The sequence below is a fragment of the Oryctolagus cuniculus genome, chromosome 16 (genome assembly GCF_964237555.1).
Source record: "Oryctolagus cuniculus chromosome 16, mOryCun1.1, whole genome shotgun sequence".
In the NCBI taxonomy this organism is placed as follows: domain Eukaryota; kingdom Metazoa; phylum Chordata; class Mammalia; order Lagomorpha; family Leporidae; genus Oryctolagus; species Oryctolagus cuniculus.
The window spans coordinates 44,499,574-44,524,193 of record NC_091447.1 but is presented as its reverse complement, the minus strand read 5'-3'; the positions used below and the strand labels follow the sequence as shown (position 1 = coordinate 44,524,193).

Genomic DNA, 24,620 nt, shown 5'->3' with positions numbered 1-24,620 from the left:
AGTACCAGCTATTAAAAGTGAAATTTGAAAGAGAAGAAGAAATGCAAAATGGACAGAAGTTATAGTTTTGAAAAGAATCCCAAGAATGTTTTATCAGGCATAGGTTTGGCAAAAATGTAAAACACTGGAGCCAGTGCTGTGGCATAGCGGTTAAAGCCACTGCCTGTAGTGCCAGCATCCATATGGGTGCTGCTTCAAATCCCGGCTGCTCCACTTCCGATCCAGCTCGCTGCTGTGGCCTGGGAAAGCAGTGGAAGATGGCCCAAGTCCTTGGCCCCTGAACCCAGGTGGGAGACCCAGAAGAAGCTCCTGGCTTCAGATTGGTGCAGCTCCAGCCGTTGCAGCCAATTGAGGAGTGAACCAGTGGATGGAAGACCTCTCTGTCTCTCTCTCTGGCTCTCCTTCTCTCTGTGTGTAACCATGACTTTCAAGTAAATAAATAAATCTCTTAAAAAAGATAAAACACTGATAGCAGGCAGTGCTGGGGACAGATAGCAGAGGGGCATACTCTTCACTGCCACGAGCAAAATGAAAAGTGATCTGTCAGGTCTGTTAACTGTAGCATGTGCATACATCTGCCAAGCATTTCTGTAGCGAGGAATGCGACAGCAATGCCAGCATCCCTCTATAGAGGTAAATGTGTTTAGATATGTATTGACATTGTTTGTAACAGCAAAGGAAGCGGAAACTACTGGAAGGTCCACTGATGGGGGAAATCACAAGCTATAGCACTTCTATCCTATAACTGAATGTTACACAGTTTTAATGTTGCATGTTTTCTTCATTTTTTTGAAGGACTATCCATGATATATTATTAAATTCCAAAAAAGTTTCAGAATATTTATCGTATAATCCATGTTAGAAATCAAAATATTGTATGTATTTCTACATATAGATGGGCAGATAGTTATAAACGCGGAGTTCTTTCCATGCCTAGCACAGCCATGGCTCAAGATCCCAAGAGACATTGAAGCTAGTAGCAGCTCCAAGGCGTTGGATGCTGGCTAAGCTGATAGGTGTATTTGCTCCTGGTCCATCCCCACGTCACCAGCAGCTGAGAGAATGTCTTCCTCTCATCGTTTTGCAAAAGAGCAAACCTGAGTGTGCCCTGACAGGAGGCAGAGTGAGGAGAAGCTGCGTGCGTCTGCCATCTGCACTGCTGGATCCCACCCAGCTGGTTTTATGGACGTCATCAGGATCAACAAGACTGGAGACAGTTTCTGTCTGACCCGTGACACCGAGAGTCACTTTGCTGCTCATTGTAATATACATGAGAGGAACCCAAGTCCAAGTTGCACAAAGTGAGAAAGATCTTTGTGGACACAAAAGGAATCCTCATCTGGCGACCCACGAAGCTGATGCCTTCACTACCCTGATCTCCCCTCCAGGATGGAAGCCGGCATGTTTACAGCGTCATCAGGCACCGCTCTGTTAACCTCGGAAGCACGGGTGTGGTCATCAACAGGGGAGCATCCTGGTCCTTCTGATGTGGTTCATGAGAGCGATGCCAAAGGCGACTGCGTTGCCAGCTGGTGCTCCAGCATTTTCATTGTTGGCACAGGCAGCAAACTCTGGATTTCTCTCCCCTGTTGCTGAGGGGAGTGATGAGAGACCGGTGGCCAAATGGCAGTGGGGGAAGCGATCTCTCTCTCTCAGTGACATTGTTGGAAAGGATTTTACACTAAGTATCATGCAGTGCAAAAAAAGAAATAAATACAGAGACACAAGGACGTGTGTGTGCAAAGAGGCATACCAAGGCATTAGTTGTCATATCATCAGGACTGAAAGATTACTGAAGTCTATTCTGTATCACTTTGTTATTTAACCAGATTGTCCCATGACAAATGTCAATACACATGCCAAGACCTTGGTGCTTTGGCTTTGAGCAGGTATAAATGCTACTCATTTTAAGGAAGAAGACCCAGCATTATTTGGTCAGAGAAGTCTTCATGGAAAAAAAAAAAAAAAAACAAAACAAGTCTTATTCAATGGAGTATAGGTAATATTCTGAAACAATCTGAAAGTTTGAAGGTTTCAAATTAGATTTTCCAATCTAATTAAAACTTAAGTTATTCTAAGACATGATTAGAAACAAGATTACGAAATAAATCATCCTAGACAAAACACAAAATAAAGCCAGGCCTCATTATGTAAAATGTTGCACTCCTTTCTGTTTTCCTCAGCAGCTATCCTGTCTGAAGGTGAGGACCTTACTGTGGCTAGCCTAACTGTGACCACACCCAATGTCTTTTTTTAAAAGTTGAGTTTTCTTCAACATGCTTTCAGTGTAAACATTTGATACAAAGATTGTTTATCATTTTTCTTTTCTATTTCAGAACGTTTTACCCTGTACAGCTCTAAAAACCTTAGACAAGCATGGAATAAGTAAGTCTTTATACAGATTATGTTCATTCTTTCTCTCTCTCAATATTTATAATTCCTGATCAGTTTGTCATGAAATTTTAAAAAATTTGTTCTTGTAGCCATTAAATCACTGTGACACCCTCACCATGTGCCAGCTACTGTGTTCAGTCTGAGCCAGTGTTCAGTAGAAGTTTGGGTTCCTAGAGCAGTGTGGCATGGCTTCAGGTCCCGAGTCCTAAAATGTACTGTGGTTAGTCTTCTTGGAACTGAATTGCAAGAAAGATTTTAGTATCAGCAAAATTACACTTTGAAAACAGAATAAAGTGACTGACTTTCCAATCCAAATGGTGTTAGTGACAGCTTTTGAGCGAGATAAAATTGCTCATTCACCAATTTTCAGCTTACCAATTTTTCCCCTAAGTTTTGTTGGGAAGCTAAAGTATATAAGTATGTCCTCTGATTATTTTATTGCTATTATCTCTCTTGTCCTGTTGAAATATTTTTATTTATATTGGTTTTAAAATTTCACAAAATCTGAAGGTCTAGCTCTTATAAGTTATCCGGGAATCTTCTGGGAAGCCAACTCATTAGAAATCATCAGAAGTCAGAAAACAAACTCACCGGGTCCCTCCTGTTTACTTCTGGGCATCACGTTTGAAGCATGATGCTGGGGAACAGATAACCAAAATGGCTTTGATTAAATAAACTGTCATTTGTCATAACAAAATTTTAGCTGAGGAATTTGGTGTTTCAATATCTCTTTTTACTGTAATGGCATGTTTAATTTTGGACCCATTGGTTATGAAGATGAAAAAAAATTTTATATTAAAAATACTTGAAACAATTGCTGTTAGGAATATAGTGGACACCTGATTGTGAAGAGATTATAGAATTAGTATGCAAAATTCCACAGGAGTTTACTAGAGGGATTTGGTGATTTATTGTCATTAAATCTGTATGTAGAACACACCATTGTCATCATTTTGTTTAACACCAGGTTTTGCCTTTGCCAATGAAAGTGTCACTTCTCAGTCTCACCCTGCTACTGTAATGTCCTATGTCTGCTCCTCCCCTTTGACCTACCTGCGTATAACCAATGTCTAACATATTTAAATTACGTGCCTTTATTTATACTGTGCACACTTCCTCCCTTAATTAAATGATCACGTTCCTATCATAATTGATCTAAAAGTTTTGTTCAACCAAGTAACCACTTTATGAAACGATTCTTGATGAAGTAGTTGAACCTCTACCTTATGTGAATGTCCTTCAAAAAGTTTGTGGTGGGGCCAGCATTGTGGCGCATAAGGTAAAGCCTCCTCCTGCAAGCCAGCAGCCCATATTGGAGTGCCAGTTCATGTCCTGGCTGCTCCACTTCCAATCCAGCTCCCAGCTAATATGTCCAAGTACTGTGGGCCCCTGCTTCCTACATGGGAGATCCAGAGGGACCTGACCTAGGCCTCACTATCATAGCCATGGGGAATGAACCAGCAGATGGAAGATCTCTGTTTCTCACTCTCTCTCTCTCAAATAATAAATTTTTTTTAAAGTCCATGGAAATGGAATTAAAAGATGAGTTTGTGCGTTTAGGGACAGAGGTTGTTGTGCTACTTAGGATGCCTGCGTCCTACATTGGAGGGTGTGGTTTGGATCCCAGGTACCCATGCCTCTAACCTAGCTTCCTGCTAATGTGCATCCTGGGAGGGGGCAGAAGGTGGCTCAGTGTCCTCCCTCCTACTGGGGAGACTTGGATGGAATTCCTGGCTCCTGGCTGCAGCATGACCTAACTCTAGCTATTGTGAGCATTTGGGGAGTAAACCAGTAGATGGAAGAATGTCTGTCTGTCTCTCCCTCTCTCTGTCACTCTCTGCCTTTCAGCCAAAAATATTGTTATTAAAATGAGTTTATTTTGGTTCCAAAAACACTTGAATCCATGCATGGTTTCTTCGTAATGCTCAATTCCCATGGACTGTTTGAAGGCCTCTCAGCATTTATGGGGAATAAAGCATTGGAATTGTAGATTTTATCATCAGGATTAATTCAGAGACATCTAATAAACTGAACCCTACCGTCAGATTACATTTTAAATATTTTAGGGAAAATATTAAAGGCCAGACTTGAGATAAGACTTTAAAATTATGAACATGGCTTGTTTAGTAGCCATCTTCATGACTATTTTGAAGTTCCCACAAGTCCTATTTTTTGTTGCCTTAAGGCTTCAATTCAGAAACACCAAGTAATAACATCATCACTAGGCATATTATTAAAACATTACTTTCTGGGATGCAGTATTAAGTGTTGAATCTTTGGAGCCAAGCTATAGCCTCCAGCCAACGTTAGAGAACCGAGAATTCTGAGAGATTAATTCTGCTATTGATTCTTCCTCCAAATCGACCTTGCAGCCGTCATCGACATTCCGACGTCTCCCACTTGAGGAGTGCGATCTGGAGTCGAGAGAACCACATTAAAAGACCGTTAAACAAACGCCGCTTTCCCCCATTGCCGCTAACTAATTTGTCTGTCCTACAGCACAATTAATAAACTGAAGTAATTGGTAAATTCTCCGGTACAGGTTCCAAATAAAGTGAACTAATTTGCAAGAACTAATTTGAATCCTATTTATATAGGTTAATATAAGATGGGTGGGTGACTGTTCAAAGTTAAGTACCTGTGCCTTGATAAATACCCGTTAGCCCAGCTCTTACAGCCAGCAGACAGGTTAGGCCACTTGGAGAGCAGCAGTAGCTTGAGCTGTGGACCTGTGAGTGCTTTTCACGGCTGGAGCACGTGACCCGGTTTACTTGGGGGCCACGCTTGCCCTGGGTAACACCCATGTAGCACTCTGCTGAGTTCATTCCCGGCAGCAACCATGGGTGAGATTCTGTCCTTTGAGAGTTGTTTTTTAAATGTTCTGACAAGACAAAGCAGTAATGGGGGAAATTTTCGAATGATCCAACAGACATCCAAACTCAAAAGGATATTGTATAGAGAAAAGCTCAATTATAGTATTGAGAATAATAAATTTGTATCAATAAAGAAGCCCTTTTATTCCCTTATCCTGGAAGTGCATGAACCATGCGGGCTCTTCCTGCATAAGGGGATTTTGGATAAAAGGGAGACAAGTCTTAATTTTATAAAAACACGTCTTGTTTTCTGCCTGCCTTCAAAACATTCCATTTGATTTCATTGAGTTATAAAGACTCTCCCTATTTCTCCTCCAAATCTCTCTATTTATAGTTGCCTGACATTGGCATGTATGTGCAATCAACCAAGAATTTCAGCCACTTAAAAGATCTTTTATTATTTTGGCTGCAGAGGAAGCCTTAGAAAATGCTCTCCAGCGCAGTCAAGGGTAAGATTCCAGGAACACATTTGCTTGTTTTGGAACTTCTGAACCGCTGAACAATTTGGGAGGTTTGAAAGTATCAGAAAGAGAACTGAGGATCAAACCACAAGGTTGCTGAAGACAGAACTCTTGGCTGGTGAAGTGAAAGGGCCAACAAGCTCTGTGGTGCTGGGTAACCCTTCCTCCTGCTTGCCCCGCCCCACTCTGCTTCTGCCCATAATCCTTCTGCTAGTTGAGTGCAACTGCATTTCTCCTAAGAATGTATCAAAATTGATATTTTAAGCGTATGGCAAATATGTAAGCATTGTGATAAAGCTTGGCTTTTGGGAAACACAAAAAGCCGAGAAGAAAACATTTATCTACTATGTCTGAATGCACCTGCTAAGCCACAAATCCTAATTTAGGATATTTAGAATTGTTTTCAATTTAGTGCTCTTGGATTTTCCATGAACATTTTATCTGATTTGATGTTTGATGTTTGATAACTTGATAGATAGTGATGTTATATGTGCATAAAACTCAGTATATTCAGAATGTAATTTGAAGGGATAATGAGTGTGTCGCTGGTTCTCCATTGCATTTTTCTAGTCATCATGGCTGATGTAGCCCCATAAGATTTAAGTCAGTGCCTTCTCAAGAAACTGAAAGACCTTGTTTTCCACTCTGCCCTTTTCTCAGTTGATCTAAAATTGTCTGACATAATAATGTATTGCGAGGCAAGTTAGAGAGGAAGGCAAGGACCCTGTTACGGCACTAGGGGGCACAGTTGATTTGAGTCAGATCTTAAAATCATTCCCCCACTTCTACTTTTTTCATTGTTGTTCATTTTTGTTATAATTCTATTTACATCAAAGTAACAGTTTTAATTTATTTAGTGCCTAGAGACTTCTCCTTGTAATATTTTCAAAGAAATTATTCGATACATCATTGATTTACTTTTGGGGGGGAAACAGGTTTATTGGGATGATGTGTTCAGCAGCAGACACTTTAGAATTGCAGCCTCTTGCCTCGTCGATTGCCCAGCCTTGTGGGTATGAGGCCTGCATTAGAAGCCTTCGTGGGCTGCAGTTCCTCACCCTTGAAATCATAGTTTCCAACACAGGGATCAGCACGTCCCAGCAGATCTCTCACCTAACCTTGGATACCTGCACATGGTATTTGGAGGCCCCCAAAGACCCAGCTGCTTGCTTGAAAGTTTACACCACAGAGCTAATTCGTTTTCATAAGAGCAAATCATTAGTTCAGTTGCTGCAGGCGTTAACACAGCTGTGATGTTAATCAGAGCCACTAAACCCCTTGCTACCTAAGGGAGGGCAGTTATTCCAGGAACCAGAAGATTGGATGCTTGAAAGGGAAAGGAGGAGGGCCTAACAGGAGATGCATCCCAGGCTCTGATGGGAGACCTAGAAAACCTCAAAGAGGACAGAATCAAGATCTGTCAAGTGACACAGGAAGACAAAGAAGAAGCCATCGAGAGAAAGGTGGTATGTCGCTCCCCCTCTTCGTGGAGGAACGATACTAAACCCTGCGCTGTTCTTTTGTCTGCTCGGCCCTCCCCGGGTTTGCTGCTGGTTCTTCCCGGGTTAGCTACCGTCCCTCCACCTCCGTGGAGGGGCGGGACCCCTGCCACTTTCCCCACTTCCGCAGGGGAGCGGCACACTGCCGGCCGGCTCTCGGGGGCTGCTCAGATGTTCCTCAGGTGTTCCTTCAGATAGATGTTCCTGGTGCATGTTGTCTCTCTCCTCCTTTATAGTCCTCTTCCACCAATCCCAACTCTGCTACCCACACGCCGAGTATGCTGCTCTCCTCCAATCAGGAGCAGGTCCTGCTGTTTATTGGTTGAACTGGAGGCAGCTGTGTAGAAGCTGTTTCCTCCTCTCCCAGCGCCATATTGTGGGAGAGCAGATGCATAGAATAAGTCTTAATTCCAGTAACTTAGTCTAGTCCGAATTGCTCCCCACAGTGGTACGTTCGCCAAAGGCCTAGCCCTACCTCTCAACATAGCAGCAGCATAAATGTGGGGTCCTTTGAAACATACCTAGTCAAAGGCCTAACACATACTTGCTGCTCCATCAGTGTAGTCTTGTGATGGTGGTAGTGATGATAATTAATATTTTGATAACTGTTGCAATATAAGATGTGCTTTCAGGCTATTATCATACCCCCACATGTCATTTACAATAGTCACTCCATTTATCTAATTATTTATTTGCTTGTTTGTTTAAGAGAGAGAGAGAACATTTCCATTCTTTGGTTCACTTCTCAAATGCTAGCAACAGCTGGGTTGTGGGGTGGTGGGGGGAGGTAGAGCTGGGAGGCAGGGACTCGATTCAGTTCTCCTATATGGGTGATAGGAACCCAATTACCTGAGCCATCACCTGGATGCCTCCCATGGTGTGCGCTGTGGGAAGCTAGAGTAAGAAGCCGGAGCCAGAAATTATACCCAGGCTCTCTGTAGGGGATACAGGCATCTTAATCAGCCTCTTAATCACTGGGCAAAATGTAGATTCCTCTAGCACTCTTTAAAGGTAGTCAGAGACAGTATTGTCATCCTTGTTGTGTAGCTTAAAATTTAAAAAAGCATGCTCAATGAGGTCAGGTGATCAATGCAATTGTAAACAACAACTTAGAATATGTGCCCCACCGGGGACCTTGTGAAAGCATTGTTACCCGCTTAAAGAGCCTGATACTTACGTGGGCTTGTCACTCTCTGGTTTTACTTTGTTCTCACTACAACTTTGGGTTGGAAGGTCTCTTCTGGGGACTGACATCATTCCCAGGCCAGATTTTATTCAGAGGGAGAACTGGGGCGGAAACCTGACATCCTCTATCCTGGGGAACATGATCTGTGAGCATCCAGCCCTGCAGGCCAGGCCTGTCCTTCCTCACTGCCGGGGAGGGCACCACTTGTGACAGTGTGTGCCAGAGATGACAGGTCTGCCAGCCACCCACTCGCTCCCTACTGGCAAGCGCGGTCCCTGCTCCACCCACTCCGCTGCCCCCAGGAGCTTGTCTCCTATCATTTTTGTGTCATTGCCAGCTTTCTCATCTGTGTCTTTCTTTGTGCAGCAAGGAGTTTGCTGTCATTCATAACCCTTGGTGGTGGCCGAGGGCAGGCCCCATGCTGTCTGTTATCTGTCGGGCATGAGTTTTTTGTTCGCCTTCTGACAGACAGAAAATATCCATCCTCTCTCTTACTAATTGGCAGTTCGTGCCAGGCTTGGGAGTTGGCAACAGCCGTTGTTTTTCATCCTTTCAGATTATGGGCTGCACTCTTCATCTAAAAGTGCACGCTTCTCTGCAGCTAACACCTTCCTTCCGCTGTGCAGCTCTTGAAGGAATAAACCCAACACCCAGCTTCCAGGGGCAGGTGCACGGCTCATTTCCCCAAAAGGACAAGCTTGGAGTTTGGGCTTTCTTGAACTCTTCCCCAACACAGATTCTGCGATGGTGAACTGAAAAGGTTCTCCCACTTCTCTCAAAATAGGGTGTGTGTATCCATGACTGAGGAAACAAATAGCCGCAGTTGTGTTGTCTCAGGGTTCTGTACAGCAAAAGGCAGCGTGGACTGCTTTCTTTGCTGTGGGACTTCGAGGTCATAATCCAGGTGTAGGCTACCCTGTGCTCCCCTCTGGATGATCAGAGGTGAGAACTTGCTCCCAGGCTGATTCGGGTTATTGGCAGGATTCAGTTCCTTTGGGAGCTGTGGCCGAGATCTCCATTCCCTCGCTCTTGTTGACCAGGAGCCTGGACCAGCTCCCTAAGGCCGCCCACATGCTTGTTCACACCACCACCTCCTCCTCCAAACCAGCTTCAAGTCTCTCTGGCTTCCTCTTCTCCCCATCTCCTTTGTCTCCTGCAGGAGAAATGTATTTGCTTCTAAAAGTTCGTGTAATCTGATCAGGCCTGCACGATTGATCCGGGTTAATGTTCCTGTGGTCAGGTGTGTAACCTCCTTCCCGCCTGCAGAGTCCATCTGCCATGGAAAGCAGCATATTCTTACGCTTCAGGGCTTAACAAGCAGACATCACTGGGCTTCCCTGCTCCTAGAGTAGGCACTAGAGTTTCCACTGAGTCAGGAGTCGGGGGTGAAGCAGAGCAGAACAAACCCAGCCCCAGTGAGTCAGACACAGTCCATTCTGCCTAGTCCCTGGCACATCGGGTGACAGCCTGGCCTCTGAGTCTGATGGGTCCACGCTGCCTGGTTCATAACAGGGATCTTCAGAATGATGTACAAGGAGGAAAGCACTTTCCACCCTAGCACAGAGAAGGCTTGTTCAGAGACTGAGCATCCGGTCTTCATCTCTATATCTGCACTGCCCAATGTTACGGCCATTTAGACCCCTGTGGCTCCCAAGTGCTTGCCATGGGATCACTGTATTTGGGAACTGGAAGGCTAATTTTACTCAGATTTAAATTAATGTACGTGTAAAAGAGCCACATGTGGTCATTGGGGGCCATGCTGGACAGCACAGTTGTGGAACCACGCGTGGAGCATTCATGTGTGCGAAGTGTTCACGGCATAATGCAAGCGCAGGTGTCTGATGCTGTGGAAACTCCATGCTAAAGAGTTGCTGCATTTTGCACTCCAAGTGTCCAGAGATCTCGCGTCCTATTTTTGCTTCTCACCCCGTCTTTTATTTGTAAACACTCGGAGGAGATAAGAGCTCTGGAGTGCCCAATAAGCGTAATAAATCTGCAGGGGGAAGAGTGGAAATATCAAAGAACATCAAGCGGCCGGTCCTCCCCCCACCTCCTCCCCTGCAGAAGCCACGCTGTTCCCTCCTGAGGGGCGCTGCCTGTTGCAAGCATCTCTCTTCCTTTCTCCTTCTTGTGTTCCGGCGCTCTCTCTTTTCTGTTGGGAACTGCTAGGGTTAGACACACAGCTCTCTACACTTTTTGAACTCCCGTAAGAATTCACCTCTCTGCTGTTGTTCCCGGTCCCCTTGATCTCCTCTAACTCTGCTCAGAAAATATCATAAAGGCTCAGCTTCCTGCTCCCCACGTAGGGGATGCCATTGAGAAGAGCTCCGTTCTCCAAATAAGTCCCCCTTCCTCAAATCAAGTGCCAGGCTGTTCTCACTGGGCCCCTGTGGGTACACAGATTAATTCTTAAGCTTTAGAACATTGGAACTTGCCACGTTTCAGAAAGTGAAGTGCAAATGGAAATGCAAAAGTTTTTACCTCTCTTTAGTTAAAAGAAACACCAGAAATGTGATCTCTTCCCTCCACATTTATTTCCATCATTTTCTTTTGATTAAGAAAATACTTACGGATTTAGTGAATTTTCAACCTAAGGATGAAGGTGAACATCAGAAATCCCTGGAGAAACAGGTGATTTTCCTAACAGCGTCATCCTTTGGATCCAAGGTCACCCCCTCCACCCTTCCCCTTGGGTGACTGTGATTGAAGCAAGAGGCTGCCTTCACTGGGGAGAAGTGAAGTTCTTCTCTGTAGAACCAGGGCTTAACTTCTACTCACTGTGAGGACGCATTACTGGACTATGCGTGCTGACGGGTGCATCCCACAGCAGCTGTGTGCACAGTCAGTCTGTGTGGACATGAGCCATGAGAGGACAGAAAAGGAGAAGGCAGTGTCCGCGAATGAACGGCACCGCCATGCCTGAGGCAGCGCAGTCCCGTTCTGACCTTGGATCCACTAAACTCTGTAACGTGCAGGAGCCTCAGATTCCCAGCTGTGAGAAGCCCTTGGCAAGATTATTGTCTGGTCTTTCAACAAGGTGTGGGTGGAGATGACTGGGCATTGTACCAAGCACAGTCCTTTGGCAAACGTTCATTATCACCATTCAGCACCCCCTGCCAGTCAGGGTTTCAGTCGGTTCCACATGAACAGCGTGCTTGCACGTGGCCAGCGGCCCACGCGGGCTCCCCGGCATCTTCTCCCGGGTGCTCCTGCCTTCCTAGAGGCATGTGTCCCTGGATCCCGTTCTTCTGTGAAGACGCTGTGTGCAGAAACCAGAACCCCCTTCCTCACCGCTTCCTTCCTGAGAGTGATATGTTAACAAATAGCGTTGTGCATAATTAATGCGAAACTGTGATTTATCCCAAGTCTTGAAGCATGTCTATTAGACAGTTTTCCTAATTGGATTGAAAGAATCCCATAGACAAATCACTGCTACCAAGTTCAGACGTCTGCTGGGCCTTTTCCCATGCTGCTGTCAGTACAGGAACTGAGGGAGAAGCCGGAGCCACGACTGGGAGGCTGGGCGGGTGCCCACTTGACCAAGTGGTCTCATTGGTGAGACCAGAGAGGGGGATCAAGAGGGTAGATGACTTGGCTTCTTTTTAAAGTATTTATTAGTTAGTTCATTGAAAAGCAGAGGGAGAAGGGGAGCGAAAGAGGGGAGAGAGGTTGCATGTACAGTTCACTCTCCCAGATGACTGCAACAGTTGGCAGGAACTCCCATCTGTGTCTCCCACATTTGTGGCAGGAACTCAACTACCTGAGCCCTCATCTGCTGCCTCCCAGACTCATTAGCAAGGAGCTGGATCAGAAACAGGGTAGCATGGGCTTGAACCAGCATTCCAACTTAGAATGTAGGCATTCCAGGCCGGTGGCTTAACCTGCTCAACCTAACACCAGCCCCACGACCTACCTCTTGAAACACAATGAAGAAAGGCTGGGAGTGTGGCCTTGCTACCATTACTGGTGAGGAAAACAGGCAGGGGATTGCAGGGAATAGGCCTGTGCCATTCAGACACTGTGCCAGGCCCATACCCTAAGGCACAAATCCTGTGTTCTTAGATCCATCGTGGGCGTGATTTTAGTGATAGATTCCATTATGTCCCTAACAAACATGCATTAAAATGCCTTAAACACCCACACATAAAACTCCCAAATCAATCAATTTTTGTCTTGTCTGAAAGAGCATTTTTAGGTAATTTCAACATTTGGGGGAATCTCAGAAAAATCTATCACTGGCAGTTTACAATTGAAGTCTCACAGTGTGGATAAATGCGTGTGGATGGTGTTAGTCGCATTATAAATGAATGTAAGTATTAGTGCAAAGAGATCGATATTCTGGCCCTCTGCATTGTTGTTCAGCACGTGTTTGTGCATCTGTGTGTGAATTCTCTGCGAGGGAGGGCCAGCGTCCTTAATCCCTCAAGACTGGGTATACAAACACGCTGCCAAACACAGAACTTCCCTTAAATTATTCAAATCTCCCCATAAGTGATTTCCCACTCTCCCTGCATTGGAAAGCATTTGATCATAAATTCAATTAAATCAGCCACCATCTTTGTGATGTTTGTCCAGCTAAATCCTTTAGTGACTAAACCAACAAACATACCAGCTGTGTATGTGCGTGTGTGTACGTGCATATGTGTTTTGTGGCACGACGCTTGCAGAAGAATCGATTTGAAGTAAAGATGAAGGGTGAGTCTCCTTGCTCAAGCCAGATTTCGACCATTTCACAAAGCCAGGATTTAAAAGATTGAACTCTGTGGGAGAAAATCATGTAGATTTCTTTAATTGCATTTGCTCCCCCCCACCCCCATTTCAGCATCTGTTTTAATGTATCGAGTTTTAAGTCTAAACTGATATACTTTGGAAACAGCAAGTGAAGGCTGTCAAGCCACAGGATGCACTCTCCCTCCTCTTTCTTCCCACACCCTCTGCCCTCTCATTCAAACAAAGGCAGCGTGACTGTCAGCACACTTGTAAGTCTCTCAGGGAGAAGCCACGATGGGACCGTAATACTACTTATGATTTCTTATTCGTATATCAGCCAAAGAGGTGAGGTTTATTTGAAACATAAATGTTGATTGCTTCTCATCTTGATCCACAACCTTTCTCACACAGACACACACACACACACACACAGAGATATAATCAGCCTCCACCCCTCCTCTTCATCTCACCTTGACTAAACATCCTGTTGATCTGGGTACAGCCAGACCCTTACTTAAGTCCATCTTTACATTTGTACATTTGTACGTTTCCACGTGGCCTGTAGAGGGCAGCATGTTCAGGGTGGGGCAATACAAAAGCAAAATAAAACCTTGTAGGGCAGCTACTTATCTCCATAAAATACGTGAAGTAAGCAGCTATATATATATGTATATACATATACATATATATCTATACATGCATATCTCTCTCTCTCTATATATATATATATGTATGCATGTATGTATGTATTTTCCCCTGTAGCAGCAGCAGTTACAGTGTCTCTGGTGGAGAAGCCCGCGCTGCCCCATGCTTCCATTCTCTGCCCCTGTAGACGACAGCTTAGATAATGCAGTTTTATGAATTGGCTCAGCCACCCTGGGGACAGCTTCACTGAAGCTTACAGCAGGTGCAGCTGCACCTTCTTACCTGTAGAGAGGAAGGCAGGTGCTCACTTTTCCTGTCACCCTGTTCTGGTTCCGCTCGGTGGTGAAATGAGTCCTTTCTTACTGCTATCCCACATCCTTTGCTCGTAGGTAGTGGCCACCAAAAGAATTCTGACGTCTCTGATTTTCCCCCAGGAAGAGACGTAGCCCACCTCCCTTCCCCCAGCCCCGTCCCTCCCACCCCTGCAATGTGGACTCCAGGCCCGAGGACTGGGCTCCTTCCTGTGCCCAGCAGCACAGTGACCCAGACCTCTTCTCCATGGCCATGTTCATCCAGATTCCCAGTTCACATTCATCTGCAAAAGCAAGTCCTTGGAGTGCGTGAGCTACACACCTGCTTTCAGGAATTTCTGGAAGCTGCATTAAGTCTTAAGGATCTAGAGTGGGGCTACCCAGTAGGGTTTCATGCACTGATTGCGCAGCTTCACGTCCCAGAGGGGTCACCACTAGCTAATGACGGTTACTAAGTAATTTAGAATGTGACTAGTGCAATTGAAGAACTGGAGTTTTTATTTAATTTGTTTTATTTTTATTCATTTTTGAAATTTTTACTATTTTTGCTATTTACTAATTTTACTAATTTTATTTAGTAATTTAGTAATTTTACTATTACTAATTTTTACTATTTATTTGAAAAAAGAGAGATTTTGAACCTCTAGTTCACTCCTACATGTCTCCAGTTGCCTAGACTAGAACAGCCCAATGCTGGGAGCCAGGAGGAACTCAATTTAGAATTTCAGATAGAGGACTAGACACACACACACACACACAGAGAGAGAGAGAGAGAGAGAGAGAGAGAGAGAGAGAGAGACAGCACGCATCTCCATCCACTGGTTCACTCTCCAGATGGCTGCCATGGCTGGAGCTGAGCCAGACCTAAGTCAGAAGCCACGAGCTTCTTCAGGGTCTCCCATGTGGGTGTTGGGGCCCAGGCACATTAGCAGGGAACTGGATCAGAAGAGGAGCAGCCTGCACTCGAACTGGTTCCCATATGGGATGCCAGTGCTGCGGGTGACGTGCTGCATCACAGCTCCGGCCCCAAGGACGGCAGCATCTTAATCAGTGTCTTAACCACTAGGCTCACTGCCCTCACCGATTTTTATCAATTTAAGTGGCCGCTTGTAGCTAGTGGCTATCAAATTGGGAAGTGCAGAACTGAGTGTGGCTTCTGATCAGTGTACAGCAAATGCTTCAACAGAATGTACTATGAGGCAGATTTGTTTTTTCAGCTGGAATCCTAGTGTCCAAGTTTTTACTTTTTCACTCGTTTGTCATACAGATGTGAGCTTTCCTCCAAATCCTCTGACTCTGTGCCACAATTTACTTTCTCTTAGAACATTGCAGAGGCTTTTATTTGTCAAATTCTTTGTTGAATCCTGGACCTATCTCTCTGGGCATCAGGCGTGGAGTTTACCTAGCACTGACTCTGTGGGCGCTGGCCATCCCACAGTCTGGACTCTGTTGCCTGTTGATATCTAGACTTCCTAATTATTAAAACAGAACTTAGCGTGCTAAAATATTCCAGGCTGCAAACAAATCTGACACAGCTTAATGCACTTCCTAAGAAGCATTTATTTTGAGAGTACTTCCAAAAGTTCATAGCAAATGGAATTAAAAGATGTTTACTTTGGTGCAAAACTTTAAAAAATCATGTGTAGTTTTTTCAAAATACTCATTTTTTTCTTGAAGCTTTTGAAGATCCCTCATGTGTGTGGATTTCAAAATTTTCGCACCAAAATAAACCAAGCATCAATTCCATTTTCCACAAACATTTTGTGCTTTGAAAGAAACAGCTCTTTACGTTGGCTACAAATACGGGGTGTTCTTTTGAAAATTTGCTTTCACATTCCCAAGTAATCAGATGAGATTATTTTCTTTCACTTTTTAAAGCAGCTTCATTTCTCTACACAAATGCGTGTTTGCTGTTTTCTGCATTATGTGCACACTGTTGGCTTGGAGACATCAGCAGACTTTTATTTATTTTTTAAATGCTGTGTGTCAGCCCACCAGCTTCTAACTCATGTTAAAGACCTAAAAATGCACTTCTTTACGTGAACTGGGAAATTTTATAAGTGGTTGGACCCAGGTGATAATAAATGTGCAGTTTTAAAATTCTATTTGTCTTGGCTGGCGCCACGGTTCGCTACACTAATCCTCCGCCTGTGGCACTGGCACACCGGGTTCTAGTCCCGGTCGGGGCGCCGGATTCTGTCCAGGTTGCTCCTCTTCCAGTCCAGCTCTCTGCTGTGGCCCGGGAGTGCAGTGGAGGATGGCCCAAGTGCTTGGGCCCTGCACCCATGGGAGACCAGGAGAAGCACCTGGCTCCTGCCATCCGATTTGGATTGGCACAGCGCGCCGGCCGTAGCAGCCATTTGGGGGGTGAACCAACGGAAGGAAGACCTTTCTCTCTGTCTCTTTCTCTCTCACTGTCTAACTCTGCCTGTCCAAAAAAAAAAAAAAAAAAAAAAATTCGATTTTTCTTTCTTTCATTTCAGTTGTAAAGATAGAATTAGTGCTTTTTTAAAAAAAGGATAAACAGTGCTAGCAGTCATTTTAATTTGAGTTCTCTTCAAGTCCATGTGGAAGGGCAGGCACTCTTCTCTTGTAAGGTATTTTATGGAAATAAGCAGATACGGAGGTAAAGCCATGTGCAACTCAGGCTGTGCTCACTTGTACCGAAAGAGTCTCAGCCTAGTCAGTGCTCACCATCACACCACCCTGTGCTGCCCCCAGACCCCAGATCTACAACCTGCTTTGTGCTGGAGAGGAATGCAAGGCTGGTTGCCAGCCATATTTTTTCTTAACAGACCAGACTCTTAGAAAAACCAAGGCATCCCCACGCTGTAAGGCATGACTGAGCCAAACATGGACAGGGACTGGTGCCCAGAGCCAGTTCCCTGCCATTGTAACACGGTGGCTTCTGCGGATGGATGGACATGTGAATTTCCTGCAGAGAAATCAACTAAGCTGAGGTCTGCATAGTGTAGCAATTACTGGTGTGTTGGAAGAGCTGTTTGCAAGCTCTGGAAGATTTTAGGCCACTTGATCATAGTGATGAAGTCATATGCAGGTTCCTGTAGGTATAGGGAGAGAACATGAAAGAGTGAGAAGGCAAGCCAGTCATCATTAATGCCCTGGAGGCCTGCTGAAGACCTGTTGTTAAAAATCACTCCTTCAATTCCACATTCACAACATCATGGAGGAGGAAATAAGATCTTTCGAGAGGAATGCATGAAGTAAATTTTCTAAATATTTAAAAATCTCTCCTTCAGTGTGTTCTCATTGGCAGCATATATCAGAATACAATAATTTACTCCCCAGGCCTTGAACCTCAAAACGAGAACAAACACAATAAAAGGATTTCTTTTAGTACCGCAGCACGTGCCGTGTAAAAATTTGCCATTAGCTCTCCCTAAACACACATCCCAGCTACTCGGAATCCCAGGAGGGGTCAGCTCGACGCTCTGCAGCTCTCGGGGCCCTGGCTCAGATGTTTCTGCGGCCCTTGGTCTGGCATCGTTAGAGGAGAGGGATTGGAGCGAGCAGAGGTAGAGGGACGTCCGAGTGGAGAAGATGCCTTTGCGTTGTTGTCCTTGTGCCTCTGGACCGCAGATCCACACCCTGGACCCTACCATGCAGGAGGCAATCAGAATACAGCGGGCGGTGATGGGTCAGGGAAACAGGAGCAGTCACCGCAGGCCATGAGACGACACTGGACATTTAGAAAGAGGGCAGACCAGACGTGGCAGGAGTGAAGGGCAGAGTGGCAAGGAGGGATGTAGCCTTTGGTATGTAGCCCAGCAAAACACGTTTACAAAATCTTCCCGAAACTTGGCTGCAGATCCCGAAGCGTTATTTGTCAAGAGACTTAATTTCTCTACCTAAAGCAGTACTGAAAACATTTTTGCTAGTACTCTAGCATTACTTAATTTTTAGGGAGCATTTAAATTTTTTGAGATCTATTGCGTATAGGTTCATCCATGATCACAATCCTCCTAACTCTGTCTTTTCCTTTAACTATAAATCTTCCTGTGAGGAGTCTCCTACCGAGGATTTTCGGGGAGGTGTGCTGCTTTGGGACAGGATACTGCAGACCTAAAGGACTCCTTTTACTGCGTCAGTAGGATCAGTTTAACTTTGTCCAAGTATAGAAATGGTGGTTTAGTAGCAGCAATGCAGGAGTTGATGCAAGCAGCTGCAGTTGTCCATGGCACACATGGTTGAGCCTCGTAGCTGGCCAAACGCTGTGTGTGTTATCTCACTTAACCCTGAAAACAGCTCTTGAATCATTTCCCTGAGAGGGGCAGACAAGCTTATTTCAGCAGTTTTCTTTTCCTGTCTTCAGTTATTTCGTGGTCTTGAGAACAGGTCTGTAAATACAGTCCTCACTTGCCATCTTAATACAAAGCAATGGCTTTCAGGCACTGTAAAAATAACCTCAGTGATCAAGAAAAGGAACATTAGAGGCCGAACTGTGGCACAATTGGTAAAGCCACCGCCTGCAATGCCGACTTCCCATATGGGTGCCGGTTTCAGTCCCCGCCACTCCACTTCTGACAGAGCTCTGCTATGGCTTGGGAAAGCAGTAGATGGCCCAAGTCCTTGGGCCCCTGCACCCATGTGGGAGACACGGAAGAATCTCCTGGCTTCAGATCAGTTCAGCCCTATTTGTTGCGGCCACTTGGGGAGTGAACCAGTGGTTGAAAGATCTCTCTCTCTCTCTGACTTAAAAAAAAAAAAAAAAAGGAAGGAACGTTAAAATGCAATAGTTCAAAAGTGAGAAGAGAGCTTCATCATTTCCCATGGTCTCCCTCAAACCACGCTTCAGTAGAACCTGCACCCCAGAGGCACAGCCACCTTCTGCAGAAGCACCAGTGTGGTGAGGTTAAGAGAAAGGGACCCGTTTCTGGTTTGTTTGTTTCATTTTTTAAAAGTTTATTTTTGTTTTTTTGAAAGGCAGGGTGACAGAGAGAGAGAGAGAGCGCGCGCGCCACTTTCCATCCCTGGTTCACTCCATAAATGCCTACAACAACTGGGTCTCCCCCAGACCAAAGCCAAGAGCCATGAGCTCCATCTGAGTCTATCCTGTGGGTGGCAGGTACCCAAGTGCTTGAGCCACCACCTGCCACCTCCCAGACACATTAACAGGAAACTAGCCAGGAAGCAGAGGTGGCAGAGGTGGGACTGCATCCCAGGCTCCCCCAAATGGGACGTCTGCACCCCAAATGGCAGCTCAACCCACAACTCCACAGCACTCACCTCAGGCCCTCACCTCGTGGCCCTGTAAAGTGTAAAAGATTTGGAAATGCGTGCTAGAGGCCATGTGGCTGTCCTGGCACAGTCAGGGTATTTGTCATGTAAATGTCCTTAGCACTTGGGAGTGAGCAGACACGGTTACTGCTCCCACAGAACTTGGCTTCTAGAGCAATGCGATGCTCAACACATCGTGAGATATACCAGGTGTTTTCAGAGAGTGACTGCCGTACGCTAAGATGGTCACACAGGGCCACATGATTAAAAGGAAGGTATTGTCAGGCTAAGCTTTCCAAAGCCTGGGAATTGGCAGCTTTGTTCAGATCTGTAGCCTTAGCCAGTACAGCAGAACCTGTCACACAGTAGGCACTCACAGTTCTGGCACTCCACAGTATGATGGTCACAAAGCTGAGTGAGTCACTGTTCTTGGCTGCATATAAAATGCCTGTAGCCTTTGCATATGGAGGAAATTTGGTAAAATTAGCTACCTTATTAAGAGAATATTAAGTGCCAAAATGAAAATCAAAGTTAACAGCCAAGTGAAACAAAAGCATAGACTTGCAATAGAATACAATATTTATAGAGGTCTAAATTTGTTGATTATAATTGTTTTAGATTTATTTATTTATTTGAAACACAGAAATACAGAAAGAGAGACAGAGAGAGATCTTACATTTGTTGGTTCACTTCCTAAACAGCCAGAGGTAGCCCAGGCCGGAGCCCTGAGCCTCATCTGGGTCTCGCACGTCGTGAAGGAGCCCAAGTGCTCAGGGCATCCTCCACTGTTTTCCACATGCATTAGCAGGGAGCTGGATCAGAAGTGGAGCAGCCAGGACTCAAACCAGTACCCATGTGGGATTCCAGCATTGTAGGTGGCAGCTTAACCTGCTACACCACAACACTATCCCTTATAATTATTTTTGTCTTCACTAAAGGTAGACCTCAACATGGGCTTGAGTCTGACTTTCAGGAATTTAAAGAAAGCTTTTAAAATTCAGGGTTTAGAGATAAATTTTACTATATGAAAAAATGTATGCAGTTATAAAAATACAAAGAACTAAAATTATGTATTTGGTTTGACCTCTATACATATATTTATGGAACAGGTATGAGAATACTTCAAAACTTCATGAAAAATCTATATTATGAAAAAGCTGCATGGATTTTCAAATTATTTTGCACTACAATGAATACCTCTTTATTTTTGAAAGATTTATTTATTTATTTATTTGAAAGTCAGAGTTACACAGAGAGAGAGAAGGAGAGCCAGAGAGAGAGAGAAGTCTTCCATCCGCTAGTTCACTCCCCAGTTGGCTGCAATGTCCAGAACTGTGCCAATCTGAAGCCAGGATCCAGGAGCTTCCTCTAGGTCTCCTACATGGGTGCAGGGGCCCAAGGACTTGGGCCATCTTCTACTGCTTTCCCAGGCTATAGCAGAGAGCTGGATCGGAATTGGAGCAGCCAGCTCTCGAACCGGCGCCCATGTGGCGCTTTACCCACTATGCCACAGCGCTGGCCCGCACAGTGAATATCTGTTAATCCCATCTTCCATGAACTTTTTGAAGTCCTATAGGATATCTAATTGATTAAAAATCATGATCTCTGGATTAGACACATGCAATGTTTTATTTTCTTTATACTTTTCAAGATTTTCTAAATGTTATAGCTTGATCATGTCTTTTAAAGTGAGAAATAAACTATAAAGGCTTTAGATGGGATGACACAGAAAAGAGAGCTCCAGCATTGAGGTGCATACCACACTTGGCGTCGCCTTATCCCTGCTGTCTGAGGCTCACTCCCTCTGCAGAGTGGAATCCTGATGATCAGCTCTGCTGCGTGTGTAGAATAATGGAGACAATCTGGGGGAAGTCTCTGGCACTTAATAAGTGTTCCCTTCCCGTTTGTATACCTTGTAGGACACAGTATTCAGAATCAGGGTTCCACCTCCTGAGTGGTGGCTGTTCTGTGTTCATGGTAGGAGAGCAGATACTTCAACAGGTCGTTCTCCAGTGTGCAGACTGGGAGACCTTGTGTGGCAGGGAAGATTGATAGGCGGTTCCTTGCAGACCTATAAGCTTTAGAAGGGATTTTGATTTTTCTTTCCGTCTTGTAGAGGACACATAGCTATTCAACAGTCTTAAACCAATTCTTTCTTTATATGTAAACACAATATCTCTTCGCATCATAATCAAATCATGTATTTTCAAATTACAGATACAATATCATAAGATAAAGAAGTTGGCCGGCTCCGTGGCTCACTAGGCTAATCCTCCGCCTTGCGGCACCGGCACACCGGGTTCTAGTCCCGGTCGGGGTGCCGGATTCTGTCCCGGTTGCCCCTCTTCCAGGCCAGCTCTCTGCTGTGGCCCGGGAGTTCAGTGGAGGATGGCCCAAGTACTTGGGCCCTGCACCCCATGGGAGACCAGGAGAAGTACCTGGCTCCTGCCTTTGGATCAGCGCGGTGCGCCGGCCACAGTGCGCTGGCCGCGGCGGCCATTGGAGGGTGAACCAACGGCAAAGGAAGACCTTTCTCTCTGTCTCTCTCTCTCACTGTCCACTCTGCCTGTCAAAAAAATAAAAATTAAAAAAAAAATAAGATAAAGAAGCTGAAATTAATCCCCAGAAAATTCTTCATTTCCTTTGAACTAACTTCAGTAACCCATGGCTTCCAACCTAACTGAATTTTCTTTCATTTTGATTTAAGTGGGAGCTCTATTTTTGGTGATTTTCTCCATCCTAGCCATTTGATAGCTTTAATCTACAAACCAATTTTTTAAAGGGCAAGGACACATTATCTCTTCTATATCAGCATAGAGTGCTAAACTATATATCTTTTGCCTTAAAAAATGTAAATGTTGCTTTTTACATTTTTCTTATTATCTTGGATCATGTCCAGTCTGAAAGGAAATAAATACGTGAAGAGAGAGTTCTGTGGAATGTTAACTGTGCTGCTATTTTTCTTCCTTTTATCATGCCCCAAGATTCAGCAAAGTTGATATAGATTCACCAGGCCTTCTTTAAAAGCATGACGGCAAGGCATTCTTCCTGTAGGAGTCTGACTGTAAAAGGTGATTCCCTTTCACTCCATTTGGTTTAAGCCTGTAAAAAGCATTAAGTGAAAAATCTGATCTATTTGTTAGGGCCTTTATTGCATTACTAAGTTATATTTTCAGTCCTCAGTGAAAGGTTTATTGAGAACATAAACTTTGAAGAGGTTTGGTTCAGGATTAAAGATCTAGTTTTTCTTCTCTTTTAGTGAAATAATATCACACAAAATGATGCCTTTCAGGAGCTATTTTTAGCACTGTTTACTGTCCAAAGACGCACCATTCCATTGCAGTGCAGCCGGCACCAGCCTTCCAGACCTGCCTCTGGGGATGGGATTTGTGATTCCTCTAGGGCTCCCGGAGAGTGAAAGGCTCGGAAAGGACCGTTGCCACCAAGTCCACTTACTGACCTGCAGACGTACTGATGAGCTGCGTGCCGCTTCATTGCCTTTTTTCATAAATTTTTTTTTCACACTGTCCATGAAACTTGGACTAAATATTTATCTTTCTGAAACAAAAGCCATGCCTGCCATTTAATATGAGTTGATTTTTCTTTTCCCCACAAGTGACTATTTGGGTTTAAACTTCTGATTCAGTGTTTTATCATCAGAAATGAGAGTTGTCCATTTCAAATGAAACAGTGCTTTAATCAACCACTGTGAATTCAGGAATATTGGGGAATAGTTTATTCTCTAAATAGTACAGGTATCAGCAGAAGCACAGGAGTATAACATTTACTAACAATTTACTTGCTTCATTCTTGGCTATTTCCTTAAAATGTTTTAAAAAACTGGTGAAATAATAATATTAATAATCAAGCAAGTTACCACAGTAAAAGGCCAAGCTTCGTGGCAGCCCTGGGAAGTGGGAGTGGGCTACTAATTTTGCCCTGCACTGTACCAGAAGTCAGGAAGGCACTGACTGGCCTGGTGTCCTCGAGTTAACAGTGGAATTCCATCCAGGGCAGGAAGGTTTACGTAGTGTCTGGGATCAGATATAACTGTGAGTTAAAACACCAGGAAGGTGGAAATCAGTTCAGTTGATTGCGATTCTTTGGGGTTTGAGGGTATCCTGCAACTGACTTGTGAGTTCAGAATTTTCCTTTAAGTGTCCTGAAAGCCTTTTAATTACAGGGTTAATTATTATACCGAACATATTTTTATTTTCTTTGGCTGAAATGAAATTTGTCCATTTTTTCTCTTGCCCTCCAGTGAGAAGTTTGAAAAGTAACTCTTGGTGTTCCTTCTGCTGCTAACTTCATTGTTAATGTATTTGACAATTACATAATCGAGTAACTGCTGCTGTACTAAATATAGCCATCTTTCTATAACATCACTGAGATACAAGTGTAATGGCTGATAAGTTTGTGCTGTTCTGTATGGAAAAATATTAATGTTTAGAAAGCTTGGACAGACCACAGAGTAATTTTTTAAAGGTTTATTCATTTTATTTGAAAGCAGAATTACAGAGAGAGATTGACCTTCTGTCTGCTGGTTCACTCCCCAGATGGCCACAACAGCCAGGGCAAAACCAAGCCAAAGCCAAGAGCTGGCACTGCCATCAGGGTCTCCCACGTAGGTGAAAGACCAAAGCACTTGGGCCATTTCCCACTGCTTTCCCAGGCACATTAACAGGGAGCTAGATGGGAAGAGGAGTAACCAGAACACAAACCAGTGCCCATATGGAATGTGGGCACTGCAGATAGCAGTTCAACCTGCTCTACCACAGTGCTGGTCCCTCATAGAGTAATTTTTAAAAATTGGGGCCGGCACCGTGGCTCACTTGGTTAATCCTCCGCCTGCGGCGCCAGCATCCCATATGGGTGCCAGGTTCTAGTCCTGGTTGCTCCTCTTCCAGTCCCTCCCTCTGCTGTGGCCTGGGAAGGCAGTGTAGGATGGCCCAAGTCCTTGCGCCCTGCACCCATGTGGGAGACCAGGAAGAAGCACCTGGCTCCTGGCTTCGGATCAGTGCAGCGCTGGCCATAGCAGCCATTTGGGGGGTGAACCAATGGAAGGAAGACCTTTCTCTCTGTCTCTCTCACTCTCTGTAACTCTACCTGTCAAATAATTTTAAAAATAAAAATAAAATAATAAAAAAGCTTTAAAAATAATACTACATAGACATATCAAATTATGAATTAAATATTCATGAGCTATAATGGTTTATGTAATTTATGAAAACAAAATTTGACAAAAAAGCCACTGCCCTTAGGCATTGGAGAGGAATTGGAAAATACATTAAAGTGGAATTTCT

The 24,620-nt window shown here is 44.5% G+C and overlaps 1 protein-coding gene across 10 annotated transcripts in view; it reads left to right on the top strand.

Annotated features, from left to right (window-relative positions):
• Positions 1–24,620, top strand: part of CDK14 (cyclin dependent kinase 14) — a 742,587-nt gene that overhangs the window by 602,192 nt on the left and 115,775 nt on the right. For all 10 annotated transcript variants that reach the window (XR_011382804.1, XM_070058416.1, XM_070058421.1 and 7 more), the window contains 1 exon segment: positions 2,337–2,385. Coding sequence is in view for 9 of the 10 variants with exons in the window: in XM_070058416.1 (XP_069914517.1) it covers positions 2,337–2,385 (49 nt within the window). In the remaining variant the exon portion in view is untranslated.